This window comes from Polypterus senegalus, chromosome 5 (assembly GCF_016835505.1).
Source record: "Polypterus senegalus isolate Bchr_013 chromosome 5, ASM1683550v1, whole genome shotgun sequence".
NCBI classification, from domain to species: Eukaryota; Metazoa; Chordata; class Cladistia; order Polypteriformes; family Polypteridae; genus Polypterus; species Polypterus senegalus.
Genome location: NC_053158.1, coordinates 167592826 through 167615684, shown reverse-complemented (window position 1 = coordinate 167615684; position 22859 = coordinate 167592826). Strand labels below are relative to the sequence as shown.

General features: G+C 37.5%; 1 protein-coding gene across 1 annotated transcript in view; it reads right to left on the bottom strand.

The window, feature by feature from the left end:
- Nucleotides 1–4001: 4001 nt before the first annotated feature.
- The window catches only part of ncapg2 (non-SMC condensin II complex, subunit G2), an 82077-nt gene continuing 63219 nt past the window's right edge, over nt 4002–22859 (bottom strand). Inside the window, exons 25-28 of the mRNA XM_039753608.1 lie at nt 21700–21803; nt 19439–19539; nt 5886–5988; nt 4002–4671 (exon numbers count right to left, since the gene is read on the bottom strand). Coding sequence (XP_039609542.1) covers nt 4620–4671; nt 5886–5988; nt 19439–19539; nt 21700–21803 — 360 coding nt within the window. The 3' untranslated portion in view covers nt 4002–4619. The remainder of the gene's footprint in view (nt 4672–5885; nt 5989–19438; nt 19540–21699; nt 21804–22859) is intronic.

Below are 22859 nucleotides of genomic sequence, written 5' to 3'. Positions count from 1 at the left end.
TGAATGTTGGAATCTGAATTCTTCTAGTTATCTCCCTGTGCATCTTATAATATCTCTCAGTATGTTTCTTCTGAACTTTTTGCTGCTTTATCTACGCTCATCTGTGCCACCCAATCCTGCAAGTCTCACCTACACTGCTGAAATGTGCTCCACTACTGTCAGATAAGTATTCGTTCTCTATTATGCTGATAAACTCCTGCATATTAAACAGTTTGTCCAGAGTAAAAGAGACTTGAATGTCCTAAAAGATACTGGTATTGTGTTGAGCCGATACATTTACATCACAGGTATGGTCACTACTACTGCTGGGCTGAGAATGGAAAGTTCACTAGCAGCATTTTCTGAGGAATATGCCGTCTTACTCATGGCTATGGAAATAAGAGTGTCAGTGTGCCAAATTTTCAATATGATAAAACAAAATCTGGTTATGGATCTGTGCACAACAAAGCCTCACTAGCTAATATAGCATTGTTTAACACAAGATCTTTTCATGGGAAAGAAATGGTGCATGTGAATTAATTACAGATTCCAACCTTGATATGCTATGCTTAACAGAAACTTGGCAAAGTGCCAAAAAATTTAAGACTGTAAGCAGAATTGACACCACCTGGATACATTTACTCCACAGAGCAAGACAAGGAGGTGGGGTCGCAGTAATTGCTATAACCAACTAACATCAAAAGAATCCCAATTGGCTGTCCACCATCTTTTAAGTATAAAACTAATAAGTAAATCTGGTCTCTAAATCATCTCCCAAAATACAATGGGTCTTTCCTATCTGATTTTACTGAATTATTAACCCTCTTAAGTTCCCTTTTCCAGATAGTCATTCTTTTTGGTGATTTCCACATCCATGTTTACATTCCTATATGTAAACCAAGAAATGAATTCCTGTCCTTGCTGGACTGCATTGACATGTTGATTTCCCTACCCATTCTGGAGGGTCATATATTAGACCTGATCTGCACTTCTGGCTTATCTGGCGACAACGCTTATAGCAGTAATTTGGAATATGGGAGAGACTGATCATAAAACAGCACTTTTTATCATCTCATTACCTCTCCCTCCTTTTACCTGTAAATTTAAAATTTCTAAAAATATCTGTCCCTCTATCCTTCCCAGATCCTTTTTGGATCTTTTTCAGTCTTTCCCTATTCCATCAACTCTAGATAGTCTTGTTGTCTACTATAACTCCGTGCCCTTCATTTAACACTAGATAAAACAGCTCCTTTAAAACATAAGGAGGTTTCCTTTAAGAGTTCAGATCCATAATACAATTTAGAATAACAGTCTATGAAAGCAGCTGGCCAACACTGCAAGAGAATATCGCATAAAACTGACCTTACCGTGCACACCCAGGCTTTCTCTAAGCATCAAAGGAATTACAGAGATGCACTGAATGCAACCAAGAACAATCATCATGGCAGAATAATAGAAAGTGGTCATGACAACCGAGGGTTTTGTTCTCTGTGGTTAATAAACTGTTTCAACCTGCATCTGGCTCAATTATCTCCTCTACTGAAGTTTGTGAAACATTCCTCCACCTTTTCCATAAAAAATTAATCTAATTAATTCAAATAACATAAATCCATCATCCATGTACATTTTTCCCTGTCTTTCCATTTCTGTTTTTAGGGTAAGTAATTATTTGCTTATGGCAGCAGACTGGACACCCAGCATATTAATTCTGTTAGACTTCAGTGCACCATTTGACACTGTCAAAAATTACATTCTATTGTCCATACTGGAGAACATGCTGGGAATCTCGTACAGTGCCCTTCAGTGGTATAAGACTGATAGGCAGGAGTTTGTTAGTCTTTACCACAGCAGATCCAACACAGCACCAGTCACACTAAGAGTTCCTCAGGGCTCTGTCCTCAGCCCTCTACTTTTCTGTATGTACATGCTTCTGCTTTGCTATATTATTCATAGCTTTGGACTGGGTTATCATTTTTATGCAGATGACATTCAACTCCATTTCAATTTAAAAGCGAAATTTCATCAGAGCTTTCTCAGCTCACAACTTGTTTCAGTGAACATAAAACCTGGATAGAGCATAATTCTTTAAAATTAAATTGCAACAAAACTAACGCTGAGAAACTCATCCATGTTTTTATCACATCCCACATTGATTACTGAAACTCACTACTGGCATCATAGCTCCAGTTGATTCAAAACTTCTGCAAGAATGCTTAACGAACCAGCAACATTGAGTATATTACACCTATCCTAGTTCACCATTACTGGCTCCTGATGTCTTACAGGATTGAATATAAAATTCTATTAATAACATACAAAGCTTTAAATGGCCTGGCCCCAGACTATATCAGTGACCTTCTTCATCACCATGCTCCTATTTGCCTCAGGTCCTCTGAGTCTGGCAAACTTGCTGTGCCCCATACTAACCTGCACTTTTTGGGTGACAGGGCCTTCAGCTATAGTGCACCCAGACTTTGGAATGACTTCCTGAAATTAAATAGATCAGCTGACTCAATCCATTCTTTAAAAAAAAAAAAATGTAAAAGGCTTTTAACTTAACATTCTGACCCTTCTTTCAGTTTACCTCTTTGCCTGTATATAGCAAACATGGTATTCTACAGTAAAACCACCTTGGCAAAAATCAAACTTGGTGGTTGTAGTGTGACATTAAGGTGATTCTTTGCTGCTTTAAGACTTAAAGTAGTCTGCTCTATATCAGATAATTCTTTACTGGATCATTTGGTCATCCATCTGAGAGCTGAAGCTTATTTAGGTTATTTAGTAAGGCAATAACCCAAAATATAAAAGCAATAGAAAAAAAGGTTTTAGATTCACCTAGTCAAAGTCCAGAACTAAAGCCTTTAGAGACGATGCAAAAGGATATGAAACAGGCTGTTCATAACTGAAAACCTACCAGGGATTCTGAAAATAAATCACTTCTACAAGAAAGAGTAAAATAAAATTCCTCCAAAGTGATGTGAAAGACCAATACTGAATTAAAGGAAGAATTTGGCTGCATTGGTGCAACCAGTTAAGTGTAGGGAGAAATACTTTTTCACACAGTACCAGTAATTTATTTACTCAACAGGGATTGTGGAAGAGGGGAGAAAAAGAGTGCAGGCAGTGTGGAATGGGTGGAGAAGAGTGTCAGGAGTAATTTGTGACAGACGGGTATCAACAAAAGTGAAAGGAAAGGTCTACAGGACGGGAATGAGACCAGCTATGTTATATGGGTTGGTGACAGTGGCACTGACCAAAAAACAGGAGACAGAGCTGGAGGTGGCAGAGTTAAAGATGTTAAGATTTGCATTGGGTGTGATGAGGATGGACAGGATTAGGAATAAGTACATTAGAGGGTCAACTCAGGTTGGACGGTTTGGAGACAAAGCCAGAGAGGCGAGATTGCGCTGGTTTAGACATGTGCAGGAGAGAGATGCTGGCTATATTGGGAAAAGGATGGTAAGGACAGAGCTGCCAGCCAAGTGGAAAGCTTAAGAGAAGGTTTGTGGATGTGGTGAGAGAGGACATGAAGATGATGGGTATAACAGAGCAAGATGCAGAGGACAGAAACATATGGAAGAATATTATCTGCTGTAGCAACCGCTAACTGGAACAGCCAAAAGAAGAAGATGACCAGTAATTTATTTATTCAGATGCCCTTTATCTAATATTAGAATGTTTTATTGAAGACCTGAAAAAAATTGCAAAGTGTCAAAAATTTGCAGGAACGGAGCAATTTAAGAAGTTGGCAAATACTTTTCTAACAGCACTGTTGTAATCAAAGAATAAGTGCAATAATGAAAACGCAAATCATAGTTTGTTTGTCATGTCCTCCTGCACATTGCCTGAGTGAATAATGTTTGGCCACTGGTGTTAACTTTCTTTTCCTTAAAAAGATTACTAAATGGGGCTACACAGTTTGTAACCCAATCCTTTGCATGTCTGTTCCTTATGTGAGAAGTGAAAGTGGCTTTATTGCTGGTTAAAATAAGTAAATACATAAATAAACACGATCAAACAAATACATTTAAAGACTTGCTTTTATTTAACTGTATATGTTGAAAAGACAGTTACAATTTCCAGCTGCATGCTATTGCTAACAATCCATTTTGGTTTCATGAACAAAAACTATGAAATGGCAATAGTTCATTGGTATTGGAAAGTTATCTTGAAGGGGGTGAAATAACACAAACAGCTGGTCTTGTATAATAAAAATATTTCAGATATAAAATATACAGAATAAATATATTTTTTTAAATTTTCCACCAACATTACAATCTCCTTCAAATTTTTCAGTAATTGAAGTAAAAAGCTTGTAGTACTTTACAATACTTTGCAACTGTTCATATTAATTACATGAAAAGTAATAAAGTGAAACACAAAACAGCAAATTTATAAATATCCTACATGTTATAACATTAAAAATGAAACAGTAACACTGTACATATACTTCACCAAAAAAAGGCAAGTAACACAGTTACATTTTTTTGTTGCTATCAACACAAGACCACCTTTTACTTCTACACTCGACCACCTTTTACTTCTACACTCTACTAAATGTGACATAATTACAATTATTTAAAAATATTTATTAGCTGTGGTCATGCACATACAAACAAAGCAAGAAAATAAGTAATATATCATAACTGCAGAATCTCATTCACCAGCTGGACAGATAGTTGATACACTTTCCTAAAAAAAAAACAAACAAAAAAAAAAAATATATATATATATATATTTTGTACACTTGAACAAAACATCAGGTATGGTCTTGCAAGTTAAAGAAAATGTTAATCAATTAGAATTATAATTGAAAGAGCCTAGTAAAATAAAAACACACAAAAATGGCATTCCACTGATAATAGCTTTAATTAACTTATTTTTTTTTAACCTAGAAAGCAGCCCTATGGTTTATTTAATATGTTTTCTAAATTCACAATAAGCATATGCTGCAAAACAACAAAACACACTTCTTCTCAATGAATATGAGATGTTTGTCTCACACAGGACTGAAAAAAACAATGTGTAAAAGTGTGCTCAACTAGTAAGAGGTTGCCAGAGGAGAGGCACCATAGGATGGCACTGGGCAAGACTAAGTTCTACAGGATACCAGCAGGTAAAAGAGAGAGGAGGAGAGGGGGGGAAAGAGAGACAAATGGCAGGCAAGTTCCTGGGGAAACTTGGGGCAGTGTGCCTTACTGTGTTCTGTTTATCCTATAAGACACAGGCACCAGATAGAGTGTCTATGTGATAGAAAAAGAAACAGTGCAAATGGAACATGCCATCTTTCAAAATGATGCTGCAGAGCATATCCTTTAACTAAAACAAGAGTGGGGCCTGGAAAAAAAATGCCAAAAGTAGTAACATTTTGTGATCAATGGAAGGGCGAATCATTCAAAGGAAAGAACGTATGAGACAGAGCAAGCAGTGGGCGAAATGCAATCAGACTTTAAGAGGAAAAGATGGCTTACAGTTCCACGACCAGGGTTCACAAGGAAGAGCTTGGAGTCCCTGTTGCAAAAAATGACTGAAAGTAATGTTTGAACTTGACTGGGAGTGACATTTTTTCATAGCTAAGTACAGAGGTCTGCATCTGGAGGCATTAAGAGGGGGACTGTAGTTGTGCAAAGGGGGACTTTACTTTAATGGTAGATGGTAGATGGTATGGTAGATACATGGCTCAGCACAACATTAGACAGACAGGGGTTCAATATCTGCTTAGAAAGACTCAGATGGCAGCAGGATTCTATTTATGTTCTGTTTATACATACTTTCAAGATATTATTTTGTGGTTGCCACAATTAACCATTTTTGTTTAATAAAACACTCTCTTACATCCTTTGGGTTATTTCTCATTGCCACAGGCTATGAGGGTCCCATTCTATTAAACCTGATTTTAAATTTACCTTTCGAAAGAAAGATCATCTTCATTTAAAAGTTCACAGTGTGACTGCAGTCTCCTTTGAACACAGGCAGTGGAAATCTTGATGCTAGTGTCTTTACATTTATCTGTTAAAAAATGAAAGCATTTTCATGATTTAATAAAATTTGGGATAGGAACAAACAATGGATTTCAATGTGAACAGAAAAGGTCTAAATCCTACTTTTCACAAGCAACTGCTGTTTAAATAAAATATCTGTCTTAAAAGATTAAAAAGATATAATCTTCCAATTATAGTATAAATAGTGCCAAACATTCTTTAAGAACCATCCATGGAAAACTCAACTGAGTCATTAAGAAAAAATTGCTCTACATTCAATTTTACTTGTTTGTTCATTATTCTTTACTAGAGAAGACAGCAGAGGAAAGCTTAACATTAGCACTAGCCATTAGAAGACAACATAAGCAGCTTAACTTATTTTTGTTTGGTTCACTGTTACAGTGAATCAACAGCAGAATGGTTTTAAAGGTTCAACGACATTTGGGAGTGCAAACCACCCTGTACTTTTCTTTGAGGTAAATGCCTCTGAGCAACACCCAGGTGCCAGGAGTTCAGCGAGTATACTAATTCACACATTTAATTTCCTAAAGCAGCCAAGTTTGAATTACTAGGAAATCAGAACTTTAGTGTATTACACAGAGTTATATTTCCAAAAAACTGAAATATGGGACAGTCTAAACAAAACAATGTAATTTTTTTCAAATTGGAGTTTAATTTCAGTCATTCCATCAGTCAGTCAGCCTGCTATATCCAAACACAGGGTCACAGGGGGGTCTGCTGGAGCCAATCCCAGACAACACAAAGCGCGAGGCATGAATAAATCCCAGGCTGGGTGCCAGCCCACCGCAGGGCGCACACACACACACGCCAAGCACACAATAGCATGTGAACAGAATTCCTCAACACATTTTAATCACATTATTTTATAGGAGTAGATGGAGCTCTGATGTACATTCTCCACAGAGCTTTTTACATCTGGACAAACCTGGCACTAAAGGCTTGTCAGCTCTTTAATTGCACCATTGTCCTTAACATGTTCCTGTGTATCAGCTAGGGGAATAGTTTAGGACAATGCAGATATATTATCCCAGTCATTAGACTGTAGAATATCTTACAGAAGAGAGACTGTTCGTGGTAAATTGTGGTCAGCAACAAAGGGGCACCCCAGGGAACTCTGCTGACTCCCTATTGTTCACCCTCTCCACCAATGATTTTATCTGCAAGTTAATTTTATGTCATTGAGGGAAGTTTGCAGCCATCATAGGCTGAATAGAAGGTATACAGAAAGGTGGTGGAAGACTTTGTGCTGAGAATCACTCGAAATTGACCACTGCAAAGACAAAAGTTGGTGGTAGACTTCCTGCATGCAAAGGAGTTTTAAAGATCTGTCACCATAAGGGTAGAAGAGGGAGAGCTATACATAAGTACCTGTAAATCTATCTGAATTATTGGACTGGATTGGGACGATAAAACAAACTTGCTGTAAAAAAATCAGCATTTTTTTCTGAAGGTAAACAGGTCGTTTCAAGTGTGTGACAAGCAGCTAGGATTGTTCTGCCTGACCACTGGGGTCAATGTTGTTTTATATGGAATAGTCTGCAAGAAATCAAATGAATTTATCAAGAAATCAAATGACTAAATAAACTGATCAGGTATGAGAGATGCATTAAAGAACAGATCCTGGACTCACTGGAGAAAATGGCAGAGTCTGGTTCATCTGCAGCCCGAAGCCTCCAAGTACCAGGTGTTCACTTAATGGACAATTGTTACTATCTGAGTCAGATAACTCTATTCACATCCAAAGCGGATGAAGCTCTAGAGGTCTGCAGCTAGACTCTATTGGCATCGACTTGAGTCAGCTGCACTTATTTGGAGCTACAGAGTGGATTCTCTGGGCTCGTATATACTTGGAAAAATGGCCAATGACGAAATTACAGACAGTCATGACTAATGCTATCAATGAAGCACCAATAACACACCATGGTGGACTAAAGCCCATGCTGCATTAGAGACTTTTCCTCAGATTTTCATAATCTTAGGTAGTTGGAGGCAAGTTTGCATGAAGTAGATTGCCTAATGCAACAAACATAACCACGGAGACCAACTAGTCTGCTACTGACTATAATATCAGAAAGGTTTGATTTTTTCATTAGTTGGAGGTGTAGTATAGCGGGTCCGTGCCTTAAAAAAAAAAATAAGTGCCAGGTTTTAAATCCGAATAGCTGTGTCATTCTCCGTGGGCGCAATTGCATGACTGTGGGGAGTTAATGAGGTAGTTGGAGCGAGTCGCACCTGCACGTGTGGGTGCGATCGTTCTTGATTGCTTCATTGGCTTTCTTCGGCGTGTGATTGAGGCGCTGTGCCCACGAAGGCACCGGCGGAAGTGTATATATACGGTTCAGCACCAGGAAGGGATGGATGGATAGATCGATTTAAGGTGAAGAAAAGGAAAAAGGTTAAATAAAGTGAAAGAAACGGAAAGGCAGTCTTAGCAGGAGGATCTGGCCACCTGAAAGGAGGAGACAGCATGACCCGGGGCCCCTCGAAGGAGCATTTGGTTGTGGCGCTCTTGGTGCTAGTTTGCCCCACTGAATGTTCAGTCAGAGTGGGGTGAGCAAAGCAGGTGTCCTCACGAGGGATCTGAGGAGCGACTACGTGAGCGCGAAAGAAGGGAGGAGAGCCGACCTCGGACAGTCTGGCAGTGATGTCTGTAAGGAAGCCAAGATGGAGGTCAGCCGAATGGAGCTCATTGTTGTTGGGGGTCTCCGCCGGTTACAAGAGTTATGGGTGAGCCAAAGAGAAAGAGAGAAGGAGGTGTGCTAATATCGTAGAAGACTGAGACTGCATTTTTAACCTCGGATTTTAAAGGATTTATTTATTGTTTTTATCCCCACTGAACACTTACATGGATTACTAGCAAAGTACCCCCGCTTCGCAGCGGCGAAGTACTGCCTTAAAATTTTTATTAAGAAAATTAAACCTTTTTAAACTGAGGGAAAATATACCAATAATTATTTGTTAAGGATCTCTTTGTATACCACATTGTGAGTTCGGCCCTCCGGTTGTAATATGACCAAGCTGTGCACTGAGCTTACTCTTGAGCATGCAATGTACAGTTGGCCATGTGAACAGCAATCTTGTTTCAAATCTCACAGCTTGGATTGCTGCTGTCATAATCGGTTTGAGTTTCATGGTTTGTTTCAATTACGCTGTATTTGTAGGACTTGTGTTGAAGAGACATTCGGCATCTGTCAAGCGTTGTAAAATCGTCACCCGTCAATCTAAGATGTTTAAGAGGCATTGGCAGTTGTCGAAAGGTGTAAAATATTTGGCCATTTCAGTACACTTGAAAGCAACAACCGAACAATTCATCGGCAGCTGCCATCAACTCACATGCAGATGCATAGCTAAAGGGCTTAAGCATTTCACTCTTCTAGTGCTCCTGTGTAGAATAATTATCTCCTGTACCGTCAAAAGTCCACACCTTGAACCTGTCCCAGTCATTCAATACATAAGACACAATGTTCCTCCGGATATCAAGAGTGAGCCTGATATGGCAGTGCAATATGTAACAAAGAGAATGGAAAAGGTAGGTGCCATCTCCGGGCATGGAAACCACTTGGTAAGTGACAGTTCTTTGATCGATGGTGATCACCTCGATAGACATGTTAATGGGGGTACGGTTGGAATGATAAAGAAAATAGGTACCTGAACAATGTAAAGTAAGTCTAAAATACCTACACAATAACTATAATCGGAATAAATGAACAATAAAACAGTGGAGAAGCCGTGGATTAAATAAAAAGGCTGTAGTTATCAGCAGGGAGACGTGAATCCCGTGGTGAAGCAAGGAAGGAAATGTAGAGACTGGAGCGACGGAAGGCCTTATATAGGTAGGCAGGCAGCCAGCAACGTGGGATGGGTTGGGATCGGGGTCCCAACGCCACCTCACATGGTGACCGAGCTGCAGGCTATGGACGTATATATGTACGTAAGTAGGATTCAGGTAGCGTTGGGAACCTGCGTACCAAATTTCTTGAAGATGGGCCCATAAGTAACAAAGACCGTTGAAAAGTTCAATATGGCGGCCGACAGTGGAATCATACCACCGAAATAAGTGCCAAATTTCAGCCTTCTACCTACACGGGAAGTTGGAGAATTAGTGACGTTGGAGTTGGGGCCATGAATAAGAAAGTTCAACATGGCGGACGTTGTTGACCGTTACGCATAGAATTTTGAAATGAAACCTGCTTAACCTTTGTAAGTAAGCTGTAAGGAATGAGCCTTCCAAATTTCAGCCTTCTACCTACACGGGAAGTTGGAGAATTAGTGATGTTGGAAAGTTCAATATGGCGGCTGACAGTGGCGTCATACCACTGAAATAAGTATGTACATCCGTTTCGGTTAGCGCAGGGAAGCCGCCTACCAAATTTCGTGAAGATGGGGTCAGCCTTCTACCTACATGGGAAGTTGGAAAATTAGTGACGTTGGAAAATTCAATATGGCGACCGACAGTGGCGTCATACCATCGAAATAAGTACGTACTGTACATCGGTTTCGGTTAGCGCAGGGAAGCCACCTACCAAATTTCGTGAAGATGGGGCCATAAATAAGAAAGTTCAACATGGCGGACGTCGTCGACCATTATGACCATTCATTTCGAAATGAAACCTGCTTACCTTTTGTAAGTAAGATGTAATGAATAAGCTTGCCAAATTTCAGCCTTCTACCTACACGGGAAGTTGGGAGAATTAGTGATGAGTGAGTGAGTCAGTGAGGGCTTTGCCTTTTATTAGTATAGATTTATGGAAACTGTGGAGCACTGCGCTTTGGACACGGTTTTGTTGGTTTTAAAATAAAAGCACTTTTGCACTATCCCCTGGCTTCATTAGAGAATTGTCTTCATTTGTCAGCTGATCTCGGTGACATACTGACTGTGTTGGGTTTTAGAGCTCCCAGCAGATGGATGGGAGCTTGAAGCAAACCCACATCGTCACAGGAGGGGCTGGTTGTGTGCCCAGGAAAACTTAAATGGACGTTTATTCCTAAGTAAAATGTTATAAGGCAGCAACAGGAAATAAGGAACAGGCATGTTTTGAACCTCGCAAAAAAAAAAAAAAATTTTCTGATGTCTCATGGTGTATATACTAAAACTGAATGGGAAAAAGAAAAAATGTTTGAGACTGCAGCTTAGCTCATCATAGCTGTGAACCCTTCACACAGAGCTAGCTAGCTTTTTTATGCAGGAACACAGGGCTTTGGACCTCACAAAAACAAGACAGGCTTAACTGTCTGATGTATCAGGATTTAACTACCATAACAATATGGAAAATAGAAAACAAATGGGCCGAAATTGCTGCTGCACTCCCTTTAGTCGTTAACCCTTCATACAGTGCTGTCTCTGTTAGGCAGCACACTGTCAGACAAAAAGGGCGAGCATATTGGTACTACAACATTGTTGTTTAGCTGGTAAATGTGACATTGGCTCTGATTTTCAGTTGTGTAAGCTGACATGGTGTAGTGAGGAGACCAGTGACTGTGGTCGACAAATGTGACATATCCCATAACAAAAAGTTGCATAATATGACAGAAGACAGTAGTACTTAAGGGCTCTACTGTGACTGTATATTTCAGCTGCCATTAAATTATGCAATACCTTCTTCCATCCCATCTGTCTACACTGAAGCCAGACATATTGGCATAGAAACAGTATTTCTTTATATTATTATAATATTGTGAGTATAGTTCTTGATCCTGCACTTATGTAATAGTTTATCCCTTGTACCATGTTTTATATTGGTGTTTTCAGCACTGGAATTTTTCTTTGGGAACATAGATAAACAGATTGACTTGCTGGTTGGCGACCCATCTATCTATATTTAAGCAAGACGAAAATAATAATTATTGTTCACATTAATCTTTCTTTGAATACATGGTGATTTTTTCAAATAGCATGTGTCTATGTTAAAATAGTGCATGGTGAAAACAAGCTTTTAGAGGCCTTCAAACATCAAAGGTGGCAGACTAGCTGAAAACAATTAGGGGGCTATTTAAACTGTATAGGTAATACAAGAAATGAATTCAGTGAATGGCTGAGTTTTTTTATTAATGGGATTACATTAAGACTACAACTTTCCAAGTCTCAAACAAGTAAATGACTAATTTTAAAGGAATTTTCTTCAAAGAGATTAATCCTCATTTAAAAAAATGCAGTGCTATTAGGTGTCATATTAAGGCATCTATAAACAAACCCTAAATAAATAAACATTATAATTTGTAACATACAGCAGAGAAGCAAGTCAGGGTGTTACAGGAATAAAGCAGCTGCCTGAAATATTTATCTGGAGGAGATTTTGAGCTGAGTGGAAATGGACCTGACAATACATGACTACTGTGTGGCCCTCTATCATATTTTGAATATTTGCCTAATGATGTGTTTCCATCCCTAAACTATACATTATATTTTATCTTTCAATATTAAAATAAAACTTATTACCCAACATTTAGTCTGTCTGTTAAACACCCACATTTCATAAATCTAGTTTCATTACATCTCTACAAAACCAAAATTAACCAATAGTGCTGATAGAAATGCTTTGTGGTTAACTAGCTAATTTTATAACTTTTGACTAATATACCAATAACCAAATAATTTCAAGGAAATTATGTACATGCTGTAAATGTAAGTGGTCACTACATTGTATTACTATGCATTATTTAAGAAACACATTCTTAGATTTTCTAAATGGCTTAAAAGACCTTAGAAAAACTGTCTCGTGTTTATTATCTGGTCATACAAGTAGTTTTGGATTTCACCCTGCTGTCATATATTCTTGCTTACAATATTGATGTGTTGTAGGCTGAATGGACAATAAGGATTTCATTGTACTCTGCACGCATGATACTACTGTACTACTACTACTGCTCATAGTTAATAACTTTCTTTCACTATAAAATATTCAGCTTTATATGACATCTCTAAAGTGGTATGGAAAGAGAGGTAATAAGTTAATAACCGATTTATGTTTTTAATAATGGCATTAGAACATGGAGACGTGTTGCATGTTGGTCAGACATGCAAGAAATAATTTACTGTACTCTGTACATGTAACAATACTACTCTGACTGTTTTGACATTTCTAAAAATATATATTGATTAGTCTTTCCATAGAAGCAACACATTTATCTTGAAGTTCTAGCTGGAGAGTAGTCTGTGTGGACACTAAACAACTCACTTTGTCTTAGAAATACAATAAACTCTCTTGACTCAATTCACTAATAATTGAAAACAGGTGTCCTTTACAGCAAATGTACAGTAATTTACAAAGATAAACTGTACGTTACTGTACTCTCACAGATGATACTTCTACAGCGTCCTGGAAGGGCTAAGGGGTATATGGAGTGTCCATCTGAGATTCTGGAAAACGGTTATATCTCTTTACTTTTAATGCAGTTTAACATATGTTTGGCACAACATTTACATAAACAAATCATGATAAAATAATAGTTATAATAATAACTGTGTTCATGTACATAAATGTTGTATGGATTAGCATTCAGATATTGTGGATTAAGTTGTGATTTGTGCAAATGCTCCAAATCTGTATGCAATGAAGATCACTGCACAAAAATAAACTGATGAAAAATGTGAATCAAAACAATAGTCGACTATTGAAAGGAATTTTAAATTCTCAATTACAGCATCTCACATGAGAATGCAGATAGTATTTTTTTTTTTTTACTATATTACCAATATATAGAAAAGAGTCACACTATGCACACTACTTGATTTAAACTGAATATCCATAGTATTTAATCGCTTAAATTATTTGTTAAAATTTAGCAGTTGTAGTTAGTTTTTTTTTTTTTCCTTTTACAAAGGTGGACCCAAAATTCATGGGAACTGCCATACTACTTACAGCAATTCCTTTTTAGTCACTGTCACAAAATCATGAGATGCGGTACAGTTCTCCCAGTGCTTCTATACCTTGAAAAATTTTCTTTACTCATCTTTTGTTATCATGTCAAAACCTTTTGTCCGATAACACAGTGTGTGCACTCATGGTGCAAAATCCAATTCTGGACATGCCACTGCTCCTGACATTTTTTTCCAGATGCTTTCCTTCAGGTGCCTCAGCAGTTTGGTATAATGTTGCGGCTTAACAGACTGTTTGCAATCAACAAACTCTTTTAAAAATATAAATAAATAAAATCGCTGGTTTCAATCACATAACTGTAGAATGTGTATCTCAACACACTGCTGCTCAGTGGACAAATGAAAAAAAAACTGTAGGCATATGTAGGGGTGTGCGATATTGGAAAAAAAAATCTCGATATTTTCTGGGACTTTGACAATAATGATAATTCCAAGATAATGTAATGTATTATTTGAAATTATATTGAATTATATTTTTGTCATTATTAGCTTTATTTATCAGGTCTTTTTTGTATTTTTAAATGTCATAATAAATAAGATCAATTTAAACTAAACTGCATTTTATAGAGGAACCCCAAATTACTCACCAATCGCAATATGAAGCCTATGCCCAAAACAAGGTAGCCTCTTCCAGTTATTAATCCGTAGTGCACTGACAACGTTAGCCCCGCTATCTGTTGTCATGCAAACCATGCTGTCCTTCTTGCAGTGACCATGATGCCAGCGCATCTTTCAGACCTTGCGCAATGATGTCGCCAGTGTGATCTTGTGGGAAATAGGATGTTTGCAAACAGAAGCTTTGCAGCTGCCAGTTTTTGTCAATGAAATGCATCGTCAAGGAGAGGTATGGCTCGAATGTTCGGCTTGACCGTAAATCCGTTGTTGTGGCAAAATGTGAAACCTTTTGCAGTTTATGTGTCAGGGTTTGGTGACACAAATCATACAACTTAGGCAGAGCTGTTTGACTGAAATATTTTAGGCAAGGCAGTGTGTACCTTGGGTCTAAAGTATTCAGAAGTTGTTTAAAACCATCTCTCTCAAACACTTGAATTGGCACCATATCTTTTGAGATGTAATTGGTGACGGCGTTTATGTCATGCCATCTGTTGCTTTTCTTGTCGTAAGGCACTTTTTTACAGAATGAGTCTGCTAAGGTTTGCTGAGTGTGTTTTTGTGCTTGTACCTTGGTTACTTTAGACTTGTGCTGGACAGTTGACTCCTTAAGCTTCTTGTATTCTTTGCGGTGGTTAGTTCGCAAATCGTGAAACAAGTTAGTTGTCGGGCTGTCTTTAACGGGAACTGATTTATCACATAACTAGCAAAATACCCGTGCTTCGCAGCGGAGAAGTAGTGTGTTAAAGAAGTAATGAAAAATTAAAGGAAACATTTTGAAAATAGCGTAACATGATTGTCAATGTAATTGTTTTGTCACTGTTATGAGTGTTGCTCTCATATATATATATATATATATATATATATATATATATATATATATATATATATATATATATATACACACACACACATACATACACAGTATATACATCTATATCTATATATATCTATATATATCTATATCTCTCTATATATATATATATATATATACACACACACACACACACATTATATTTATATCTACAGTGTATATATATATATATATATATATATATATATATATATACACATATACAAATATAGACATATATATATATATATATATACACAGTGGTGTGAAAAACTATTTGCCCCTTCCTGATTTCTTATTCTTTTGCATGTTTGTCACACAAAATGTTTCTGATCATCAAACACATTTAACCATTAGTCAAATATAACACAAGTAAACACAAAATGCAGTTTTTAAATGATGGTTTTATTATTTAGGGAGAAAAAATCCAAACCTACATGGCCCTGTGTGAAAAAGTAATTGCCCCTTGTTAAAAATAACCTAACTGTGGTATATCACACCTGAGTTCAATTTCGTAGCCACCCCAGGCCTGATTACTGCCACACCTGTTTCAATCAAGAAATCACTTAAATAGGAGCTGCCCGACACAGAGAAGTAGACCAAAAGCACCTCAAAAGCTAGACATCATGCCAAGATCCAAAGAAATTCAGGAACAAATGAGAACAGAAGTAATTGAGATCTATCAGTCTGGTAAAGGTTATAAAGCCATTTCTAAAGCTTTGGGACTCCAGCGAACCACAGTGAGAGCCATTATCCACAAATGGCAAAGACATGGAACAGTGGTGAACCTTCCCAGGAGTGGCCGGCCGACCAAAATTACCCCAAGAGTGCAGAGACGACTCATCCGAGAGGTCACAAAAGACCCCAGGACAACGTCTAAAAAACTGCAGGTCTCAGTTGCCTCAATTAAGGTCAGTGTTCACGACTCCACCATAAGAAAGAGACTGGGCAAAAACGGCCTGCATGGCAGATTTCCAAGACACAAACCACTGTTAAGTAAAAAGAACATTAGGGCTCCTCTCAATTTTGCTAAGAAACATCTCAATGATTGCCAAGACTTTTGGGAAAATACCTTGTGGACTGATGAGACAAAAGTTGAACTTTTGGAAGGCAAATGTCCGTTACATCTGGCGTAAAAGGAACACAGCATTTCAGAAAAAGAACATCCTACCAACAGTCAAATATGGTGGTGGTAGTGTGATGGTCTGGGGTTGTTTTGCTGCTTCAGGACCTGGAAGGCTTGCTGTGATAGATGGAACCATGAATTCTACTGTCTACCAAAAAATCCTGAAGGAGAATGTCCGCCTTCTGTTCGTCAACTCAAGCTGAAGCGATCTTGGGTGCTGCAACAGGACAATGACCCAAAACACACCAGCAAATCCACCTCTGAATGGCTGAAGAAAAACAAAATGAAGACTTTGGAGTGGCCTAGTCAAAGTCCTGACCTGAATCCAATTGAGATGCTATGGCATGACCTTAAAAAGGCGGTTCATGCTAGAAAACCCTCAAATAAAGCTGAATTACAACAATTCTGCAAAGATGAGTGGGCCAAAATTCCTCCAGAGTGCTGTAAAAGACTCATTGCAAGTTATCGCAAACGCTTGATTGCAGTTATTGCTGCTAAATTTGGCCCAACCTGTTATTAGGTTCAGGGGGCAATTACTTTTTCACACAGGGCCATGTAGGTTTGGATAATAAAAACCATCATTTAAAAACTGCATTTTGTGTTTACTTGTGTTATATTTGACTAATGGTTAAATGTGTTTGATGATCAGAAACATTTTGTGTGACAAACATGCAAAAGAATAAGAAATCAGGAAGGGGCAAATAGTTTTCACACCACTGTATATATATATATATATATATATATATATATATATATATATATATATATATATATATAAATACCAGCCATGGCAAGTACTGCCTTAAAAGTTTTATTAAGAAGAAAATTAAACCTTTTTAAACTGAGGGAAAATATACCAATAATTATTTGTTAAGGATCTCTTTGTATACCACATTGTGTGTTCGGCCCTCCGGTTGTAATATGATCAAGCTGTGCGCTGATCTTACTCTTAAGCATGCAATGTACAGTTGGCCATGTGAACAGTAATCTTGTTTCAAATCTCACAGCTTGGATTGCTGCTGTCATAATCGGTTTGAGTTTCATGGTTTGTTTCAATTACGACAGTATTTGTAGGACTTGTGTTTAAGTGACATTCGGCATCTGTCAAGCGTTGTAAGTATACAACCAGTTTCATCGATAACTTCACATCCAGCTTTTGAGAGTTTAAACATCCATAAACATCACAGTGTCCACTACTGAAATTGTCACCTGTGAATCTAAGATGTTTAAGAGGCATTGGCGGTTGTCCAAAGGTGTAAAATACTTGGCCATATCGGTACACTTGAAAGAGACAACCGAACAATTCAGCGGCAGCCATCAACTCACATGCAGAACCATAGGTGAAGGGCTTAAGCATTTTACTCTTCTAGTGCTCCTGTGTAGTATAATTATCTCCTGTACCGTCATCAGTCCAATCCTTGAACCTGTCCCAGTCATTCAGTACATAAGACACAATGTTTCTCCAGATATCAAGAGTGAGCCTGATATGGGCGTGCAAAATGTAACACAGAGAATGGAAAAGATAGGTGCCATCTCTGGGCATGGAAACCACTCGGTAAGTGACAGTTCTTTGATCGATGGTGATCACCTCGATAGACATGTTAATGCGGGTATGGTTGGAATGATAAAGGAAATGGGTACCTGAACAATGTAAAGTAAGTCGAAAATACCTACACAATAACTATAATTGTAATAAATGAACAATAAAACAGTGGAGAAGCGGTGGATTAAATAAAAAGGCTGTAGTTATCAGCAGGGAGACATGAATCCCGTGGCGAAGCAAGGAAGGGAATGAAGAGACTGCAGCGACGGACGGCCTTATATAGGCAGGCAGCCAACAATGTGGGAGGCGTTGGGATGGGGGACCCAACGCCACCTCACACGGTGACTGAACGGCAGGCTATGGACATATATATGTATGTAAGTAGGATTCAGTTAGTGTTGGGAACCCGCGTACCAAATTTCTTGAAGATGGGCCCATAAGTAACAAAGACTGTTGAAAAGTTCAATATGGCGGCCGGCAGTGGCATCATACCACCGAAATAAGTACCAAATTTCAGCCTTCTACCTACACGGGAATTTGGAGAATTAGTGACGTTGGAAAGTTCAATATGGCGGCTGACAGTGGCGTCATACCACCGAAATAAGTACGTACACTGGTTTCGGTTAGCGCAGGGAAGCCGCCTACCAAATTTCGTGAAGATGGAGCCATAAATAAGAAAGTTCAACATGGCGGACGTTGTTGACCGTTACGCGTAGAATTTCGAAATAAAACGTGCTTAACTTTTGTAAGTAAGCTGTAAGGAATAAGCCTGCCAAATTTCAGCCTTCTACCTACATGGGAAATTGGAGAATTAGTGATGAGTCAGTGAGTGAGTGAGTGAGTGAGCGAGTCAGTCAGTGAGGGCTTTGCCTTTTATTAGTATAGATTTGCAGATTGCCGCCTTTTGAGCAAAATCAGTCTTTTCAAAACCAAACCACTGCCATGCGAGTGAGAATGAACCACGTCTGGCAATTAACTCTGACGACGTAGATGGCGAGGCTGTTTTATCATCTGGCACTGTTTGTTCACTCATTTTGAGGCAGGGAGCGATGCTAACTTACGGCTTGCTGGACGTGCACGCCCACGTAACTCGCTTTGAGCACGCGCAGTGATCTATACTGTTGCATTAGTTAATGAACTCTGTTTCTTTTTTTCTTTGCAAAGCGAGTTACATACTCAATAATTTAATCTCGCACATCATTAAAACAGCAATTAAGATATAATCGTAAACGATGTATATCGCACACTCCTATACTCCTATGCTACTGACTGATTCAGTACCCTTCTACCTAAGACCAAATGAGTCTTTAAAAAAGTAATGCGTTATAAACCGAGTTATAGATGATGGAACACTCAAGTTTGTTTTTCAATCTACTAAAGAATACGGATACAAATTAACTGTCATTTTCAAGCATGATATTCAGATGTAACACATGAATAAACTTACTCAGCACGAGTACTTTTAATATGAAAAGGACAACAGCTAATGAATGAAGACCTTCAACTGCTTCAGATTCAACAGATTCAATCAACTCCATTAGAAGTGATCTGTAATGACAAAAAGGTATATTGAAACAATGACTAATACAAAAAGGACATGGTCAGTAATTCAATTTGTGTTTTTCACAATCGTGGCATACATTTATCTGTCCAGGAAATCTGAATTGTTAACATTAACATTAAATATAAATAAATACACCCAGTGTCCGATCCTTCTGTTTTATCTGGTAGCTCAAAATTCTTATCTATTCTTAAAATGATATGCAAAACTTATTTTACAGACTTTTATTCTTGATGATCATTACAGCTTGTATTTAAAAGGAGAAGAATGCATTAAATGCACAACAAATCTTGTGCTCTTGGTCCCTATCTTACAGATGAAACTAAACAGTATACTTGAGGCAGCTTTTGGCAATGCTTTGTAATGGTTTCAACTTTCTTCCTCTTGACACTGACAACAGTTTTAAAATGATAAGCTTGACCTTCAAGTTATTTAATTAGACTTGCTGCTACATGCTTTTTTGGCAATTATAAATTTGGAGCATATTCATACTGTTATTCTAATGGAGAGTGTGCAAGCAATAAAATTGTCCTGGACAAATAGCACTTTTTTATATACCCAATTAATCAAAATTGTCGTATTTTCATCTGTGTCATTAGCATAACCTTGTTGTTGCACTGCAGCGTTTGTTGCAGACAGGACTTTTGTAGTAAGGTGCGTGCAATCGGTGAAAAAGATTAAAAGTGCACGTATGCACCATCCAGTGGGTGTGGTTGAGTGTGAGCAGAGTGGACTGTTCCATACACACACGTCTTTCGTTTATATATTTCTAATGTTTAGCATGTGAACTAGGATAAGCAAGAGCTTGCCTGATTAAAATATTAATTGAAGTCAGGTGGCTTAGTGGTTTACGATTTTGCCTCACAGCTCCAGGAATCTAGTCCAGATGCTGGTGTAAAACACTCATTTTCAATTGAAAATATTTGACTACAACCCATTGAAACTTCTAATCAGTACAGAGTAATATAATATATACAGTACTTTACTGTACCTGCCTAACTCTGCATTATCTTGACATCAAAATGCCCAGATAGATAGATAGATAGATACTTTATATAATGTAGTTATACAAGAAGGATCAGTAACATCTACTTGTTCTAACAAAATTCTATTATCTTTCAGTACCCGTTGGATTAATGGATCTACTGTATATATTAACTGAGAGGAATTAGTATGGTTAAATCCACAATTATAACTAGTATTTTCAGTTCTCAGAATATATGACATTTCACCAAAGCAACTAAGTTTTTAATTGAAAACATTTTTATTCAATGTAAAAACAACACTTATATACTTGGACACAAGCAGTGCTTGTTATCAATTAGGTTCATACAAATTATGAACCATGAATATGTCCCTTCTGTCATACTAATAAATTTCTTTGATAAATAAAGAGTTACAAAGACTTTGCAAATTATGAAAGATACCAATTAGTAATACTTATTGATCTGACTCGGCATCTGTTGCTATACACAAAATGAATAGGTAAAAATATGCATTGCATAAAAATGAGTACAATTAACTTTTCTATTTATTTTTTAGATATATTTTTCTGGTTACCTTAAGCTTTAAGAAAACTGAAAAGTATTTGTCTTAACCCATCTATGCCATATACCCTATATACATGAATTAGTATTTTTTCAGGTATTTATGTCAGTAATTTATGCCCAGTAAAAGAAGCTTATATATTAATATTTCAATGTAAAGATGCATATGACTTTTAAGGTTCACTTGTAAAAAATATAATACTTTAATATCTTCAAGATAGACTTAAAGTACAGTTTAGATTACACTGTTAAATGTGAATTACAGAGCACTGTTCTTTACACTATTTACTTAGTGTCTCTTGTAATCCCTGGAATCAATTAAACCCCATTAACAGCTGGCTTGCAATGTGGAGAAAAGACAGGAAACCTACAACAATCTAAAACTGAGTACAACTAGTACACATTAGTAAAAATATATTGTGGTTTCAACTATGAAGGCAAGATTTGTTCATGCTTTTAAAAGGCATGCTTCCTGAAATATGTAGATTTTTCTGCCAACAATACAGGAAGCTTTAATGATACAAAAATGATTGCATAACCTAAAGTACACCTGTGCAATTACTGATTGTTCAATGAATCATTTTCAGCAGTAATTCTTACCTGATTAGTTTTGGCAATTTAAGAATGATTTTCAGCAACAAGCAGGATAAAGGAGGCAAGTCTTCAACAGAATTTGGAGGATTTAATTCTTCAGGACAGGAAATCTGAAATATTTGATCAATTTGTAAAACATTGTTTGATACATTTAAGCTCTTTAATTTTATAAAAAGAACACATCAAACAGTCAAGCAGAGCTCCTGATCCATTGCTGTTAACATGTGCAATAAACGCATTAAAAAGTTCTGCAATTACATTTTTGAATGCAGCTCCTAAATGAGTTAATTTAATTCAGTCAATTTGACTTTTTACACTTAATGAAACAGTGCGAAATGAATAAAAGTCCATTAATAGTGTTTCACTGTTTCCTGTGTTGTTTTTTGATAATGGTCTTCGACTAGACACACCAGTAGTGTTGCCACTTGTCCCATGAGGTATCGGATTGTCCCATATTGGAACACAGAATACAGCTTATCGTACTGAATCAGCACGGGACACAATTTAATCTGTATTTTCAAGCACATCATTTCATATATATGTTACCTCTTCAAAGTGGAGAGAATAACATGAGAACAATTAAAATCAAACCAGTTACACAAGTGTAGTGAATAAGTTTCATATTCGTATCTCGTTAATGTTGCAGTTGGACAGGAACTGTGTGCTTAATGAGACTGCCCAACAGCAACATCCTCACTATTATGCCGAGTTTATATACTGAAAAGTTGCATCACAAAGTATAGTGAAACATTGAGAAGACGACGCTACATGCAGTGATGTCTGCTAATGCTAGTTCGCTCTTGAAATGTAAGAGGCTGTCAAGGTTTAGGTCTAAGTGTGAGAGAGAATGTCAGTGGGACAGCCCTGTGCCTGGTGACAAATACGTTTGCCATGGAGCTTGCCCGGTTGCAAGGTTATCAGAACTGAAAAGGCACTATGCAGGTGCTACCCATGCTCGAGCACCTAAACAGGAGATGACACAGTGTTATTACTCAAATCCTTATACCTCACCCACTCCTTCCCCAACACAAACATGGTATGCTGTTAAATTGATTGTATTTTACCTACTCTATAGTCTACATTATAACCTACGGTGGCCAATATTATACTGGAATCAATAAAACTAAGCAATAATCAGTACTAATTGATTGTGGTAATATTTCCAT